This window comes from Penicillium odoratum (assembly GCF_028828045.1).
Source record: "Penicillium odoratum strain IBT 22623 chromosome Unknown utg000003l_segment0_segment0, whole genome shotgun sequence".
Lineage (NCBI taxonomy): Eukaryota > Fungi > Ascomycota > Eurotiomycetes > Eurotiales > Aspergillaceae > Penicillium > Penicillium odoratum.
In genome coordinates, this window is record NW_026643145.1 from 2,487,918 (window position 1) to 2,502,782 (window position 14,865).

At 47.6% G+C, this 14,865-nt stretch overlaps 6 protein-coding genes across 6 annotated transcripts; 1 reads left to right on the plus strand and 5 right to left on the minus strand.

The window, feature by feature from the left end:
• Positions 1-1,345: 1,345 nt before the first annotated feature.
• Positions 1,346-3,298, minus strand: N7520_004171 (uncharacterized protein; the record flags this gene model as incomplete). Its single annotated transcript, XM_057138106.1, has 3 exons — positions 1,346-2,530; positions 2,577-2,907; positions 2,961-3,298. 3 exons carry the CDS (start codon positions 3,296-3,298, stop codon positions 1,346-1,348), a joined length of 1,854 nt encoding a protein of 617 aa, XP_056998571.1.
• A 948-nt stretch (positions 3,299-4,246) lies between these two features.
• Positions 4,247-4,933, minus strand: N7520_004172 (M24 family metallopeptidase; the record flags this gene model as incomplete). Its single annotated transcript, XM_057138107.1, has 1 exon — positions 4,247-4,933. The coding sequence occupies one exon, from the start codon at positions 4,931-4,933 to the stop codon at positions 4,247-4,249; it is 687 nt and encodes a 228-aa protein (XP_056998572.1).
• A 679-nt stretch (positions 4,934-5,612) lies between these two features.
• Positions 5,613-6,390, minus strand: N7520_004173 (EF-hand domain-containing protein; the record flags this gene model as incomplete). Its single annotated transcript, XM_057138108.1, has 3 exons — positions 5,613-6,088; positions 6,154-6,239; positions 6,380-6,390. 3 exons carry the CDS (start codon positions 6,388-6,390, stop codon positions 5,613-5,615), a joined length of 573 nt encoding a protein of 190 aa, XP_056998573.1.
• A 1,709-nt stretch (positions 6,391-8,099) lies between these two features.
• On the minus strand, positions 8,100-10,199 carry N7520_004174 (transmembrane 9 family protein; the record flags this gene model as incomplete). The annotated part of the gene is made up of 4 exons (XM_057138109.1): positions 8,100-8,167; positions 8,220-8,655; positions 8,704-9,041; positions 9,092-10,199. The coding sequence occupies 4 exons, from the start codon at positions 10,197-10,199 to the stop codon at positions 8,100-8,102; spliced, it is 1,950 nt and encodes a 649-aa protein (XP_056998574.1).
• A 301-nt stretch (positions 10,200-10,500) lies between these two features.
• Positions 10,501-11,619, plus strand: lcp5 (small subunit rRNA maturation protein LCP5; the record flags this gene model as incomplete). The annotated part of the gene is made up of 1 exon (XM_057138110.1): positions 10,501-11,619. The coding sequence occupies one exon, from the start codon at positions 10,501-10,503 to the stop codon at positions 11,617-11,619; it is 1,119 nt and encodes a 372-aa protein (XP_056998575.1).
• Positions 11,620-12,663: 1,044 nt separating this feature from the next.
• On the minus strand, positions 12,664-14,328 carry N7520_004176 (uncharacterized protein; the record flags this gene model as incomplete). Its single annotated transcript, XM_057138111.1, has 5 exons — positions 12,664-12,943; positions 12,989-13,184; positions 13,231-13,843; positions 13,890-13,953; positions 14,273-14,328. The coding sequence occupies 5 exons, from the start codon at positions 14,326-14,328 to the stop codon at positions 12,664-12,666; spliced, it is 1,209 nt and encodes a 402-aa protein (XP_056998576.1).
• Between the last annotated feature and the right edge of the window lie 537 nt (positions 14,329-14,865).

Genomic DNA, 14,865 nt, shown 5'->3' on the forward strand with positions numbered 1-14,865 from the left:
CGATGAGACTAAAACGCCCAGGAAGGGTAGCAACAGCTTTTTGAAACCAAATGTAGTAATTTTCGAATTGGTTCATGGCCCCCAGGACCCTTAATCCTGTGTCAAAGGATCCGAGAATAGCAGTGATCAAAACTGAAACCAGGCCGTGATATGGCCCCTCAAATGAGCCAGGGTCTCGACATGCTGAATAGCCCAATGAGAGATTGAGATTGAAGCAGTGAATCTCATGGACTCGAGATAGAATTTGCCCCAATTCTGGCCCCAAAGATATGGACCCCAAATTGAATAAGCCACGAATTGTCTGCAAACTTTTGTAGCCTAAGAAGTTCGTGAGCAAAGAGAGGGCTTGAACTAAAAACGGCAGGCGTTCATGCAGGGGTCACTAAATCAACCCTGATGGTCTTGCGGCATATGGTGGTGAGGGGATTAGAAAAATGCACCGAAAGTAAGTTTGACTACAATCGAATGATTGCTGTGACTATCAGACGTAATTCTCCAAGAGGAGCTGGAAATTTGTATGAAGATGCTCGGTGTTTCCTCGCTGGAACAGCTCCATCCCGACATGGTGAATGCCACTCGACTGTTGAGTGAGATGTGGCGACCAGATAGTGTGAGAGCCAAGTTGTAAATGTCAGCTTCGGAGGAGGTTAACTTAGTGGTCTCGCAGTTCAGAGATATGAGACTTTGTACCGTCACTCCCCTAAAAAATCCGTAAAATGACTTTCATTTCTCCAATACATCAAGTCCACACCACCTTCGCCGGCGCCTTCCAACCTTAGATCTTCTAGTCTACCTACCCAACCCTAATCTAATCTAGAATATGGGGCTTAACATAAGGGAGGGTATCACCACCACTCTCTATCTACCTCTCTATTACTTGGGTAGACTGCAGACTTTTTGGAAATACGTTCGAAGCCTCCATCGATTTTTGCTTCTTCCCCTTCTCCTTCCACTTCATTTTTCTTCTCTTTTCTTTTTTCTCTTTCTTCCTCCTATATCGGTATTTATCAATTTAGGAGACCTTTGACTGTTAGATTAATGCGATATGAAAGAAGGTAGAATTCTTGATAGGATACTAAGTAGAATACTAAGTAGGAGACTGAGTAGGAGATATTTTGAAGTAGTCACGGGTTGCTATTTGTACGATGACCGGGTGGAACTTTTGACATTTCGTCAGTTTCCCAATTTGGAGAAAGGTGAGTGACGGTAGCAGAAAAGGAAGTGATGGTACAAAGTCTCAGAAATAATAGTTTATAACCGAAAATTGGAATATAGCAGTCATAGTTGTCTTTGGGTATTTGTAAAGGTATCATCAAAGTAATCACATAAACGTTCAAGATTGATCTTATTGCACTCCAACAGGTCGGGCACCCGATAGATTGACCACACGGCCTGCTCCACCTGCTGCAGCTAGAGCTGGCGCACCAAACGAAGACATTTGAGGCGGCTTGACCCATCCGGGAACACTATTGTCTTCTTTCTCCCGGGAGGAGATAATTTCCCAGACATTAGGGAACCCAGTCGGCAAGGCACCCCGCAGTCGAGAGCCGGGAATAGCGAAACGAGGGTTCCGATGGGTCAAGTAACCATGCATCAATCCCTGCGTAAGTAATGAAGCAAGGATGGACTCGATCTCCCCCATGAGCAGAGCCGGCTGTACTTCTTCTATCTCATCATCGGCATACGGATCCAGTTCATATTCCCCGTAGTCGGGATTTGGAGTGCCATCAATCAGATGACCAGGCACATTTTCATTCCAATAACCTCCTTCGTCAAAGCAACCGCTTGGAGCCAGATAGTCGCCATATTTCTCCATCAGCTGGGAGTCCCCGCTAGTAGTGATGATACCCTGGTTGTCAAGTCCCACATAATCTGGGTCCATCGGTTCGAAGATAGTCTGTGACCCATAAGAAAGTGGGGGTTTGGTCGCACCATTGGATGGATTGGATCGTGATTGAAGCCATTTTGTAGCAACAAGCAATTTCTGAAGGTATAGAAACGGTGGAGGACCACGCTGCGCCTGCGCTTGCGAATCCCCATGAAACCCACCATGTATGAATACCTTGCGACAGAATGAACGCCAAACCAGGATCTCACAACGATTGCGGAGTGCGAGAAGAATGCCTTTTCGTGCAAACCATTGTCCAGTAGGTGAGTCGAACGAAAGGTGCTGTCGGAATGCCAGATAGTCGCCGCGGACGATCAGACGACAAAGTGGCGCAAATTGGTCTGCTAATCCTTTCGCCTCTGGTCGCTGAAGAAGAGCCTTGGAGGGGAATCGTCCCATAATGATGTTGCAGGGTATGAGATATGTCAGAATCAAGTTTCGTTGACTGAGGGCTTGGCGGTGGCATTGGTCGTAAGCAGCCTGTAAGGCGATTTGGGCCGGATGAAAGAGGTTATTTGAGAAAAGATATCGACCCAGGTAATAGAGGTAGGTGACGCGCTGCGACGCTGGGAAATGGATCAAGGGAGGAGATTGAGCGGTGATGCTGGCAAACATTTGTTCTGCATTACGCAGCTTCCCACACTGGTACGAGTCAGCGCAATCCATTGAAGGAAGCTATACAACCAACCTTGAAAAGAAGCTTTAAGCAAAGGTTTGCCATCAAGTAGATGCCGACGCGTTTGCCCTCCGGCTTCCCATTGGGACCTGGAGTGCCACTGCGATCGGTCAAACATTTGATGAAAGCTTCTCGCACCACGTTTGCTGACTGTTCGACCAATGTCACTTTCTCAATATTTTCTTCCCGGTTCGCACCGCCTTCCATGCGTAAAATGTGTGCGATCAGCTCTGGTTGGCGGTCCAGTCCCATGGCTAATTTGGCCAAGACTTTCGACAGGTAGAGAACGGTAGGGAGAACGATGACTCCATTTTGGCTATCGCCGAGAGCCAGGACACATTGACTAAGAGCTGTCAGCTTTCATTTTTCTGAGCTTGTTGCTTTAAGGCGACTTACTTCAACAGGGCCCGGAGGAGGTTGTAGGTGTCGAGTAGGTTTTCAACATTGACATCGCGCAAGAAAGAAAAGTACAATCGCATAAATGTTGGGAATGCAGACCATGAAGAGCTTCCCTTGGTCCGTGGAACCAAAATCTCACATCGTTGTTGCAGCTCGGTATCGCTCTGGGGGCCGGGTGGATATCGTTGACGTAGTTCCTCAATCATGCGTTGGTATATGTCTGACAGTGGGGGTTCTATTTGGAGGAAATCCTGCAGTTTTCGACCATCACGTTCTTGGACCAGCTCGGACACGCTGCCGATGAATTGGTCGAGGATTGGAGTGGGAGGTGCCATTCTGAGGCGCGGAGAGTAGCTTCACACTAGTGATCTGCGCAGGGAGAGGTAAAATGTCGGATTCGAAGTCGGGTCGCGCAGTTAATTGAAGGACAGCCCAGACATAGCGAGGGGTATTGAAGTAGTCCTTTGGGACTAGACTTTGAAGCAAGTCAAGTCCAAATGCACTTGAAGCTGCGGAGAGTCCGCGGCAGAACGAGTTCAATCTATAATAGGTCTAGCGTTTGTTATGTAACTCACCGCCCGAGACACAACATTGAGTACTTCGTACGGAGTACAGAGTACGGAGTATAGAGAACAATAATAATCCTGTTTTTACTAACTTCACTTCCCGCCCCAAAATTAATTGACTTATTTTTTTGCGCTAGTCTACCCCTCTATCACTTAGGTACATCGCAGACTTTTTAGATATATGTTTCCCTTCTCCTACTTCTTTTTTGTCCTCTTCTCTTTTCTCTCTCTTTCTTTTCTATTCCGCTATTTATGAATTTGGGGAGACCTTCGACTATTAGATTAATACGGTATGAAAAAAGGTAGACTACTGGATAGGATACTAAGTAGGAGACTACTAAGTAGTAGATATAGTAGGAGGTAAGGTCTAATACCTAGGCCCTAAGTCTTCTATTAAATCTTCCTCGTAATACTAAAGGAAGTAGATAAAGAGGGAATAAGATTAGATTGATTAGCGTTAAGAAGTGATTAAAATAAATACGTAATATTTAATTTATTATATTATCATATATAGTAGTTTGAACTCATGTATCTCCACAGACTTAAGTAGGTAGAGGAAAATGCACGTATATAGCATCGAAGACGCGGCAGAATAAATACAAGTCACTTCGTTCCAGGAAGGGGAGTGAAATTAGTAGGTCCCTAGAGTAATGATCAGAGTGATGATATTATGATTGATAGATCATATCTACTTCAATTGTGTAGTTTTAGCCACGCCTAAATTGTCAACAGCTGTTCAGTGAACCCCCCAAATCCAAGCGCAGTATTCCGAAGGTGAATCTCCAAAATCCAGTGCCGTTTATATCCGTCCTTCCCTGGCTTGTTCATAGTCTCATTATTACCCTTAGTAATGTAGAGCGTAGTCCGATCCTTTGGAATCCGCTCATGGGGAAAAGAGCCGACCAGATGCCCCGCAATATCAGCTCCGAAATCAAATCCATGTTCCCCCGCAATTCCACACGCAATATCGTACAGTTCGTCTCCCGACATATCCGGATTCTCGTCATATTTCGCCTTGACAATATTCCAGATGGGCTGCAGTGAATCGCGCAGCTTGATTTTATGAGGGTCATTGCCGAGAACGTAGGTTCGCCCGAAATCTGCCTCCCAGGCTTCAAAGACGGGTCCTAGATCTACGACTAGGATGTCGTCGGATTGGATGACGCGGTCTGGAGGGTTGTCGGAGAAGGGACTCAGAGTGTTAGGTCCGCTGCGGATGACTCGCTTGTGCCAGTGGGTTTTGATGCCATAGCGGTCGAAACCGAGTTTGTAGATCTCGTCATTGAGTGTCTTCTCGCTGACGCCGGGGCGGATAAGGTCGCGTTCGATCTCAATGAAGAGTTGGGCGGCCTTGTCTTGTGCATCTAGGAGGCTGGCTGCTCGCTCAACTTCGGTTGTGGCCATGGCTGGAGGTAGCGAGTGGTGAGGAAGCTGGAGTTGCTCAGGTTGTAAACAGTATAAGTAGGATTCGGGAAATCACCCCACTTCCCTTGGCTATTCTTGCTATTCTTTTCCCATAAATTAGATCATCTCACGCCCTTCTTACGTACAACTTGTTATTGACTTGATTATCATTGGTCCCTTTGCTGCGAGATTCTGCGGGGTTCGTTATCTACTTTTTACTAGAGGGAAGCATGCATTTTATGCGCCTGAAACAAATAATGTTTCAATGCCTCCAGATGTCCTATTTATCATTTGAATACCCAGTCTCCTACCTATTCTCCTTCTCACTCAACCTCCAACGCAGCAGGCTACTACATTTTTAAATAAAGATTGGGGGCTGAGGATATCGAACATGTCCAGAATTACTGTGCTCAAGTGATAAGAGGTGAAGCTTAACCCAAATGGGAAGATCCACTTATACAGGAAAGCAAAGGATTCTCATGTATAGGTGTGGATCGTCTGGTGTTATGTACTTTTGACTTTCCGAATAAGCATCTAATAAGATTTCAGGCGCAAATCAACTATGCAAAGTAAGTACGTTAGAGACCAAAAAAAAATACAAAGATCCCCCAATTAATAGACAATTGCGCCGGATTCACAGATGATCGCCTCTCGCCGGTCCGATTCGCCAATTCCAGCTTTAAACAAGACCATCATAGAGGCTCAAAGCACTACTTATGCTGGGATCAAGACGACTTCCTTCCTTGAATTCCAAAAGATCCAAGCTGCCATTCTCGTCTTTGTCCATCATGCGGAAGATCTTCCGCACACGCTTCTCCGGTGTATCTTCATCCTCGGGTAATTTCACCATGGAGCCGACCATCTTATAGATCGCCTCAACAATGGCTAGCATCTCGTCGTATGTGATCTTGCCATCACCATCAATATCGTATAGTTGGAAAGCCCAATCAAGCTTGTCCTCCATCTTTCCGCGGGAGGTGACCGAGAGCGCGCAAATGAACTCTTTGAAATCGATCATTCCGCTGTTGTCCGAATCAAACACCCGGAAGACATAATTTGCGAAGGATGACGGATCACCGAATGGGAAGAATTGTCGGTAAATCTTCTGGAACTCCTCTTTGGTCAATGTGCCTGAAGGGCAGTCCTTGAGGAAGCCTATTAAATACAGCTTTAGCAACCTCTTCGCCCTACTCCGGAATGCTATCCATGCTCTTCCATACCTTTGTACCATTGCTGTAACTCCTTCTTATCGAAGTGGGTTGCTTGTTGCAGCTCATCGAGCTGAGTGGGCGACAGCTTTGATTGTCTGTGGCACCACCGTTAGCCGCGGGAATGCGCCATAGAAAATCGAGCACACAGTGATCTTGGAATCATTCGCCTCAAGAGGCGGACTTTCCATACACTTCCGGTCTCACGCGCTGGGGCCCTGGGCGTATCGCTACCTACGATTTACCCATGATCAAACACACAGATCCAAAACTGTGAGCGGTATCAAGTGGTCGGTTTCAGCGCATGCAAGTCGAATGAAGATCGGCAGGGGCGAACGGTGGCTTTGAGAAAAGAAAGTGAATAGAAGACGCGGGGTAGAACGAGGGGGGAAGTGTGGCTGTGCTGGCGGGAGGTTGGAAGACGGCACGCAATGCAATCCGGACGGATTAAGCAGGGGAAATACAAAAGCAAGGATATCAGAATTCAGTTGCACTGTATAGAGGAAAAGATCCAGAAAAATAAAGGGAAAGAAGCAAAGTGGCGACCTCGGAGGAGTCCAGACCCCATGGGGCTTGGCATGACACGACCACAACTACGTCGTTCTGGCACTCGGCTCCACTTGGCACTTCTAGTCATTTCGATTTTCCTGTCTATTTGAGATATAAAGTAGAAGGACTAAATATCGCTTACATTGTGTGAATTGGACCTTGTCCGTCAAACTCCACGCAATTTTGATGTACAGTGAGTGCATAGAGTGAACCTCGGGGATACGGACGAACAGTACGGAGTCCGAACAGGTTGGTTAGTTACTATCATACTTTGTACCTGATTAAAAGGCGGTGGAGCACCAAAGATAACATGTTTATTGGATTTCATTGGATATACCAAGCGAAGAAGCTATTCTTCCGAACTTCCGCGTGATATGAGCTAAGTAATGATAGCGGATGATTCAAACTACCCAGTTTCATACAGTAAGAGAGCGAAGATGTCACATAATGACGAGAGAAATGAAGACACTTCACTGTAGAGTTTCACAAATGACACTGTTGCCTTGAGGCTTGATATGATCCAAGTGTACTTGTTTCTTTGGTGACCCAGAACCAGGAGAGTTGAGGAAATAGTTCGACACTTTTCCACTGCAATCGGATGACCTAATCAATGTTAAGACACTAATTTGGGAGTAGAAATCAAAATGGATACATACTTATAGAAAGAACATCGGTAATAATCATCTCCAGGTGTCAAAGTCAGCCAATTCAGCTTATAATGTTTTTCTAATGCTTGACACGCATTTGATTCAAACGTATACTTTGATGTATGACTCCCAAACAGAACAGCAGCGCTCATAAGTAGCTCATTCTGTTTGTGCGTTAGCGTGTCTAATATCCTGCCTTGGTATTCTGAGGCTCACCTCAGGCTTGCTAGCTGTTGTTAGAGAGAGGATTCCAAAAGCTGCAATGATCGAGAAATACATCGTGACCTCGAAAGATGGACGCTCAATTTTGACGGTAAATCTTGTGTCAGTGAAGAACGACTTTGGACAGTTCAAGTCTCTTTCATAACACTTTTGGCATTCCAGGGGTCATGGTTCATGTTTCATGTTACGAAGATTGCATTCTCTCAGCCTACTAGAATGTGGACCGGCTACATCCCTGGGACCCTGTCTTTCGCTTTAGTGACTGTAATCAGTCTCTGAGCTTATGCAAGGTTCACTGATCTAATCAGCTCCCAGGGGCGTTCTACTCAGTCGGCTGAGGCAAGGGATGAGCACTGGGAAAGGAAATCCGCTGCCTAACTATATATACAAGTACCCCTTCCCAATCATTATGAGGGATATCTCCCGAGAAATCAAACCAAAGACTCTATCTCCGCAAATAATGCTTCCGTTAAATCAACATGAGACGAACGGCAAAGGGGTAGGTTTTAAGAGCCCGCAAATGGCTAAATGATTGCCGCACTAATCCACCTTGATGGACCCGTAGATGCGTTGCACAAATGCCCAACTGGCGAAGAAACCAATAGAGCCTGGAAGAGTCAGTTAGGGTAGATGAAAGGATCCAAATCCAGGGGAACAAACCGGTTAGAATGAAGACAAGGAAACCAATCAAGGCCGAATAGCCCACATAAAGCACAGCTCCGGTCAAGCCACCAAAGCTTACTCGGGTCGCCCAGAAGACAAGCGCGTTCAGGAACACATATCCACCTGCCATACCAGCGCCGGCGAAGGCGCGCCAGTGCCACCGGTAGTTCTCGGCGCACAGCAAGAAGTAGACCAGTAGAACGGTGGTGGCTGCGGACGTGATGATCATCAGACCATAGCACAGAAACAGGAATCCGAACATGTAATAGATCTTGTTGGTCCAGAGCGAGGTCATGATGAAATAGAGTTCAACAAAGATAGCACCAAAGGGCAAAATACCCGTTAGGAGAATAGATGGAGTGGTTCGAAGGCTACCAACCATTGGAGGCACTTGACGGGGAATCTGGTTAGTTTTGGTTGGGCCCTCGATAGCCTAGAATAGATTAGCATCACATAGGTAGTGGTTGGTCAAGGGCCTTACCTTTTGTCTGAATCCAAGCCAACTACCGGCAACACTCAACGGAACGCTGATGACAAACCATATGAGGACCAGGGCCAGCATTGTGCCGAATGGCACAGCACCGCTAGAACCCTTGGCCCACACGAACAAATTGAGGAAGAAGAAAATGCAAAAGACAAAACCAGGAATCAACAAGGGAGTCATGATGATGTTGCGCTTCCAGGCCTCACCGCCAAAGGCTTTGTAGACACGCGCCGACACGTAGCCACCGATGGAACCGAAAAGGGCAGAGATTAAGAGAATGGCAGTAGCCAGGAAACCACGGTTGGCCGGGGAGAGGAGGCCGAGAAGTGCGAATGCTGTAGGAATTAGTATACAGGTCCACCAACTAGTCCGGGTTATTACATACCGACGGTCACCCCGGTCATCATAAAGAGCTGAGCGCCATTGCCCAGCAGTACACTAAGCAAGAGAGGGGACTTGGGGCATCGGAAGACGTCACCGTGGACCAACTTCCACCCCGAGTCCTCCTGGATTCCATCTTCGACAGCAGCAGAGGTGCCGTCCAGATCTTCCAGGTTGAACGAATCCAATCGGTTGTAACGGGCGATATCCTTTTTTAGAGCCCGAACAAGAATCATGCTGACCATACCTACCAAGAAAACAACAAAGACGGCAGAGTTGATGAGAGAGAACCAATGAATCTTCGGGTCGTAAACATGAAGATATTTGTCCCAACGGGTAGCCCATGCTGTAGATGATTCCTTCCATTGGACACTGTAAGTCCAGGTGACCGGAGTTTCAGCCTCTCCATCTTCGTTCAAAGTAACAAAGGTTCCCTTTGTGCCGCATTGGGCGGTCCCGTCATCCAGGAGCCGAGAATCGGCACGAGACTCGGGCTGAACGAGGACGCCCACCACACGGAGCTTGTCCTTGCCACCATATCCGACGCGGTGGTAGTCGATTAGGATGTTGAAGTGGTTGTTCAGCACAGCTTGTCCATTTTCGTCCAAGTCACCCAAAGCGAAACCGGGACTGTAGAATTGGGTTTGGGTGTTTTCGTCCATATTCAGCTGCGCTCCGGGCAGTCCATCCACGAGCCAGTTGATGTTATATCCCTGGGAGATGCGGCGGTTGACAAATTTGGCACTGCGAGCATCAAACTTGACCTCTCCACAGATGGCTTTACATTCCTCATCTTGGGCCATGTGTAAGTCCAGTGGAGAGGTTTGGATACGATCACCGAATAAGATACTACCCAGGGATTCCCTCACATCCTTTACGCCATCTTCCGGTCGGCAGAAGTGAAAGGCCGGGTGGTAATAGTCGTATGCAAAGACGGAGTGGAGTTGATCATCTAGTGAAAGGCCGGGGGTCAAATGATTGACAAAGAGAGGGACGCTTTGACCCTGATCGTAGGAGGACGGGGCGACACCGGGGAGGTAAAAGGCCGACGAAAAGGAAGGGATTGCAAGGAATATTGAGGCAATAAGAGAGTTCCGATCGGTGAACCGCATCTTGGAGGTTAGGTGGTCCTCAGATCAGCATGTATTGTGAGGCTTCGTTTTACCAGTGAGGTGTTAGTCGATCAACCTTGGGATTAGAGCCCAAGATTCCACAAGAGTGCGATTGAGGCCAGAAGAAATCACCACCACCTGCTAATTTGACAAGACGAGGCTGAGAACAGGACAGAATGCCGATGACGATCGTCGTGTTGCCTGCACGTGACAAGGCCCTGGCTTGGTCACGTGGTGATAAGACCGAAAATCGAAAATTAAAAAATTTCCGCGGATCAACAAGTCGAATTAGACACCCACCATGGCTTCAGAGATCGCGCAGTCGCGCTCAAAGCTGGCAACCCTCCTTGAGAGCCTCACATCATGCTTGAATGGCGCCGCTTCATCCCTCCCTGCACCACGCAAAGACGCGTCCTCCAACGTCTCGATTGAGCCTCCGCAGGATGGTATCTCACTCCTCGACACCAAAAGCGAAATTCTCCTCTCCTACCTCCATAATCTCGTCTTCCTGATTATTTTTCAACTGCGACAATCTTCCCAACAAAACTCAGACGATTCGGAAAATTCTACAAATGATTCGCTCCGAGATGACGCCGTGAAGAAGCTGGTTGAGCTGCGGGTATTCCTTGACCGAGGTGTACGCCCGTTGGAAGGACGGTTGAAGTACCAGGTTGATAAGGTGGTGAAGGCGGCGGAGGATTCAGAGCGGACCGAGCGACCTGCCAAGGCGAAGAAGGTTGCCAAGCCCAGCAAGGTCATGGATTCAGGTGACGAGGTATCATCGGATGGCAGCGAGGACGATAGCGACGAAGATGACATGGATGAAATGGCTTATCGTCCCAACGTCGCCGCATTTACGAAAGCCAAGATCGAGGCCAAGCCCCAAGCTAGAGCCGCCAAGCGCGAAGAGCCCAGTGATGGCATTTACCGCCCACCCAAGATCATGCCCACCTCCCTCCCCACAACCGAGCGTCGTGAGCGCGAGGATCGCCGACCCCGCCGGTCTAATGTTATTGACGAATTCGTCAATGCCGAGATGTCTTCCGCGCCCATGGCCGAGCCCAGTATCGGTAGCACCATTCTCGCCGGTGGCCGAGAGACTAAGACCAAGAAGGACCGCGAGTACGAGGCCGAGCGAGCACGCTACGAAGAAACCAACTTTGTTCGTCTACCAAAGGAGACCAGGAAGGAAGAAATCAAGCGACGTGGCCGTGATCGGCAGACGTATGGCGGAGACGAGTGGAAGGGCCTTACAGAGGGAGCTGATCGCATTGAGCGCCTTACCCGTAAGAGTAAGAGCAGCGGAGCCCTGGACAAGAGCCGGAAGCGAAAGAACGAAGACGGACAGCGTGATGATGGCGTGGGAATGGGCGAGATCTTTGACAAGCGCCGCAAGAAGATCGATAGTTGGAAGCGGTAGAGCACCTGAACCATTACTGATATCCTTTCTTTTACTGCGAGACAACGATCATCGCTGGAGTTGGCATGGGAAAACTTGTATTTATGGGGCCTCAATTGACCAGAATTTCACTTCGACTTCTACCTATATTCACACAAATTCATTGACCCTCAGCATCAAGAAAATCACAACTCAAAGGATTGCATTCCAGTGATGCTGTATGAGTACTTCCCTCACATGTCTCCAAGTTTCTCAACCTTCTGTCTATTTGCCCCGATTCACCCACATAATTGGGGGCGAAGACCCACGTGATAGCCATAATATACCGGATTTGAAGTATTTATACTGTCTTTCTACTCATTCCAATTTACCTAGGCACAATTGACGATATATTATTTACAAAAAACGCCCATAAGCATCATCGCTATTCATGATGTTTCATCTCAAGTACGCCAGATATCGACCGACTGACTCAAGATACTCCATGCTCACCGAACTAGATTCTATCATCTATTCTTGATACGGCATACCATGAAGGCGATAAGCTAGACTCTATACCAGCGCTTGTTCTTGTTAAAGAGAACACCAGGGATTCACTCCATCAATATACCCAGAACTCGGTGACCCTCCCCCCGATCGAAGTTCCATTCACATCGCCATTCATAGGATGGAGTCCTTTGGATGTCGCTCAGTTCTCACTTGGAAATGTGAAGGGAACCTCTATTGAAATGAGCGTGTTCCTTCTTGCCGATGAGACAACGACAAAAGACGGAACAATAATGTTGGTGCAGATTGAAGAGACAGGGCAGGATAATACGGCATTTACCCTTGAGACCGTGCGTGTAACGGCAGAGTTTGTGAACGCCCCAAGCTGTTTGAGTCTCGGTTGCCGTGATGTCAGTTGGCGAATTGACAGAAATAGCGGATGATGACGCAGTGTTTAGAGGTGAAACTCGAAGGAGGTCACCAATGCAGAAGGGGGGCAAGGCGCCGAGGAAGCAACTGGCGGGGTCGGGAGATATCCAAACTAAGAGTTAGATTGCTTTGAGTTGAAATATGCCCAGTCTATATTTCTGCGCTATCCATCAATTCCCATCGTCGCTGGACTGTTTGGTAGGGCTTCCTCATCGGCCAGGCATGTATATCTTTGGTTTTATTGATGATGCCTACCAAGGCATCTCGTTCCACCGGGTCCGTAAAGTATTCGCCATATAAAGTGGTCGCAATCACTGCATTGACGAGCGCAGGCTGTACTCGAGGATGGTTCATGGCGATTCCACATATATCTAACACGATTGATCGAACCTGAGCCTCTGTCTTTCGATGTATAGCACGAGTTGCGTTTCTGGTCAGTTAGCATGCTTCTGACTAGCTAAAATATCGGACTAACTCAAGGTGAGGATTTTCTCCTGTCAAGATCATCTGGGCAAGTCTAAAGTGTTGGATTGCCGTAACCTGGATGTCAAAGCTGTACCAGGTGGTAGGGAATATTTCTCCTTTCGTTCGGTCCGCTTTAAGCTCAAGGATTGGCTCAAGTTCTCCGATTGAATCATGCACAAGCTGCTGCTCTTTTAACTTGAGCTGCGCTGCTTTGTGTTAGCCAGGTTTACACGGGAAATCAATAAGCCTTACCCCAATCCTCTCGTAACTGCTGCCCCCAGCGCCAAGTGGCAACCTCCCCCGCAAATAGAATCATATGATTGGCCACAGCGGTGCTTTGCCAAAGATCCGAATCAAAGCGTAGGTGCGGAACAGTCTCTCTTGTCAAGGCGTAGTAGATCTCTTGTCGCACAGTGATCCAATATGCCGCCTTCGCCAGAGACTGGTCGAGAGGGGACGCAATCATAGAGTCTATGATGGTTTGTGTGATCGCCAGAAAATTGACTCTTCCATCAACCTGGTAATTTCCATTAATATCGCCTTCGTCCATTTCTTCATCCATCTCTTCGTACTGGCGTAGTATCACAGTGGCTGCCATGATGTTCTCTTGATGGGTAGGATCTTGTGTCTTGGGGAATTGAATGAGATCTGGAATGCACTTCAACATGTACTCGAGGGCACTTGAATTCTTCAAGTTTGGAAGTGATTGGCCACAGTATACAATGCCATGAGAAGTCTTGTATTTTGGAAGACGGCATAAATGACGTGCGGCCACTGCACAAATCGCGTTCCGAAGAGTAGGACAGTGACGGGCACGGCGAGGCACCTCCAGTTGAAAATGTCGACGGTCATCACAATGATCAAACTGATAAAATTAGTCTACGAACGATAGCAAGAGCACTCAGTCTTACCCAGGGAGAGAGTTCTTCGATGAAATACCTCATCAGACAGGATTCCTGTATGGTTCCAAATGAGCTGGCATGAGAGTAATCAGACAAAGACGGAGATAAGGAATCATTATCTGATATACGTCTTCTTTTTGCAGTGTGATCACCATACGAGTCTGGATAGAGATTCGGATCGGCGTTGCTAGTAAGTGAAGACAGTGGGGAAGGGATAATAGAAATTGGAGAACTCTGAACGGATTGTGCTGGAAGGTCCAAATTGAATGGTATGATTCCGGCATGATTGATGCTGCTAATGTTGCTACCATTCTGCGTGGATGAACCCACCGGGTTTGCAGCGGAATTCCTCTGATCAGTTGTAAATCCACTGAGAGGTGACGAAGTCATACGTTCGCCATTCTCCCACGCGTTGACCCTCGGGGATTGACTCGAGATGGAGGGACATTTTGGCTGTCTCCAGGTTCTGGGCTTACTGTCAACCCATGTTTGGCTTTGTGTAAAATTCTCTTCTAAATTTGCGGTTGAACCGTGCCGGAAGACGGCCTTTCTTTGCACAGGTCGACAGTCGAGTCCTTTGGTCTCACATCGTCGGCAAACTGGTCTTTGCTTATCACCTGCGGCAAAGTATGAGCAGACCCGTCTTGTGACTTGTCCTCAGCACGTACATTTTTGATGACTTTCTAGTTACAAAAATTAGTCAAGTCAAGATTGGAACAGACTATCCTTACCTCTGCAGTTCAAGCATGGGGCCTTGTTCGACATAGCACTGCTTGTCACGTCAACTGCAGTTAATAAACAATCCATGGATGCAATTGATAACTCTGGAGAATCAACAATTAATGAAGTGACCGGCGACACCTTCCTAAATAAGGAGTGGGGATCTACCCCGCATGGGATTATCCTGTTTGAGTAGGAACCCCCGCATGGATCATCACAACAATGGCCGGCTTTTACTGGAAAAGGAAAGTTTTGGAATGGTATC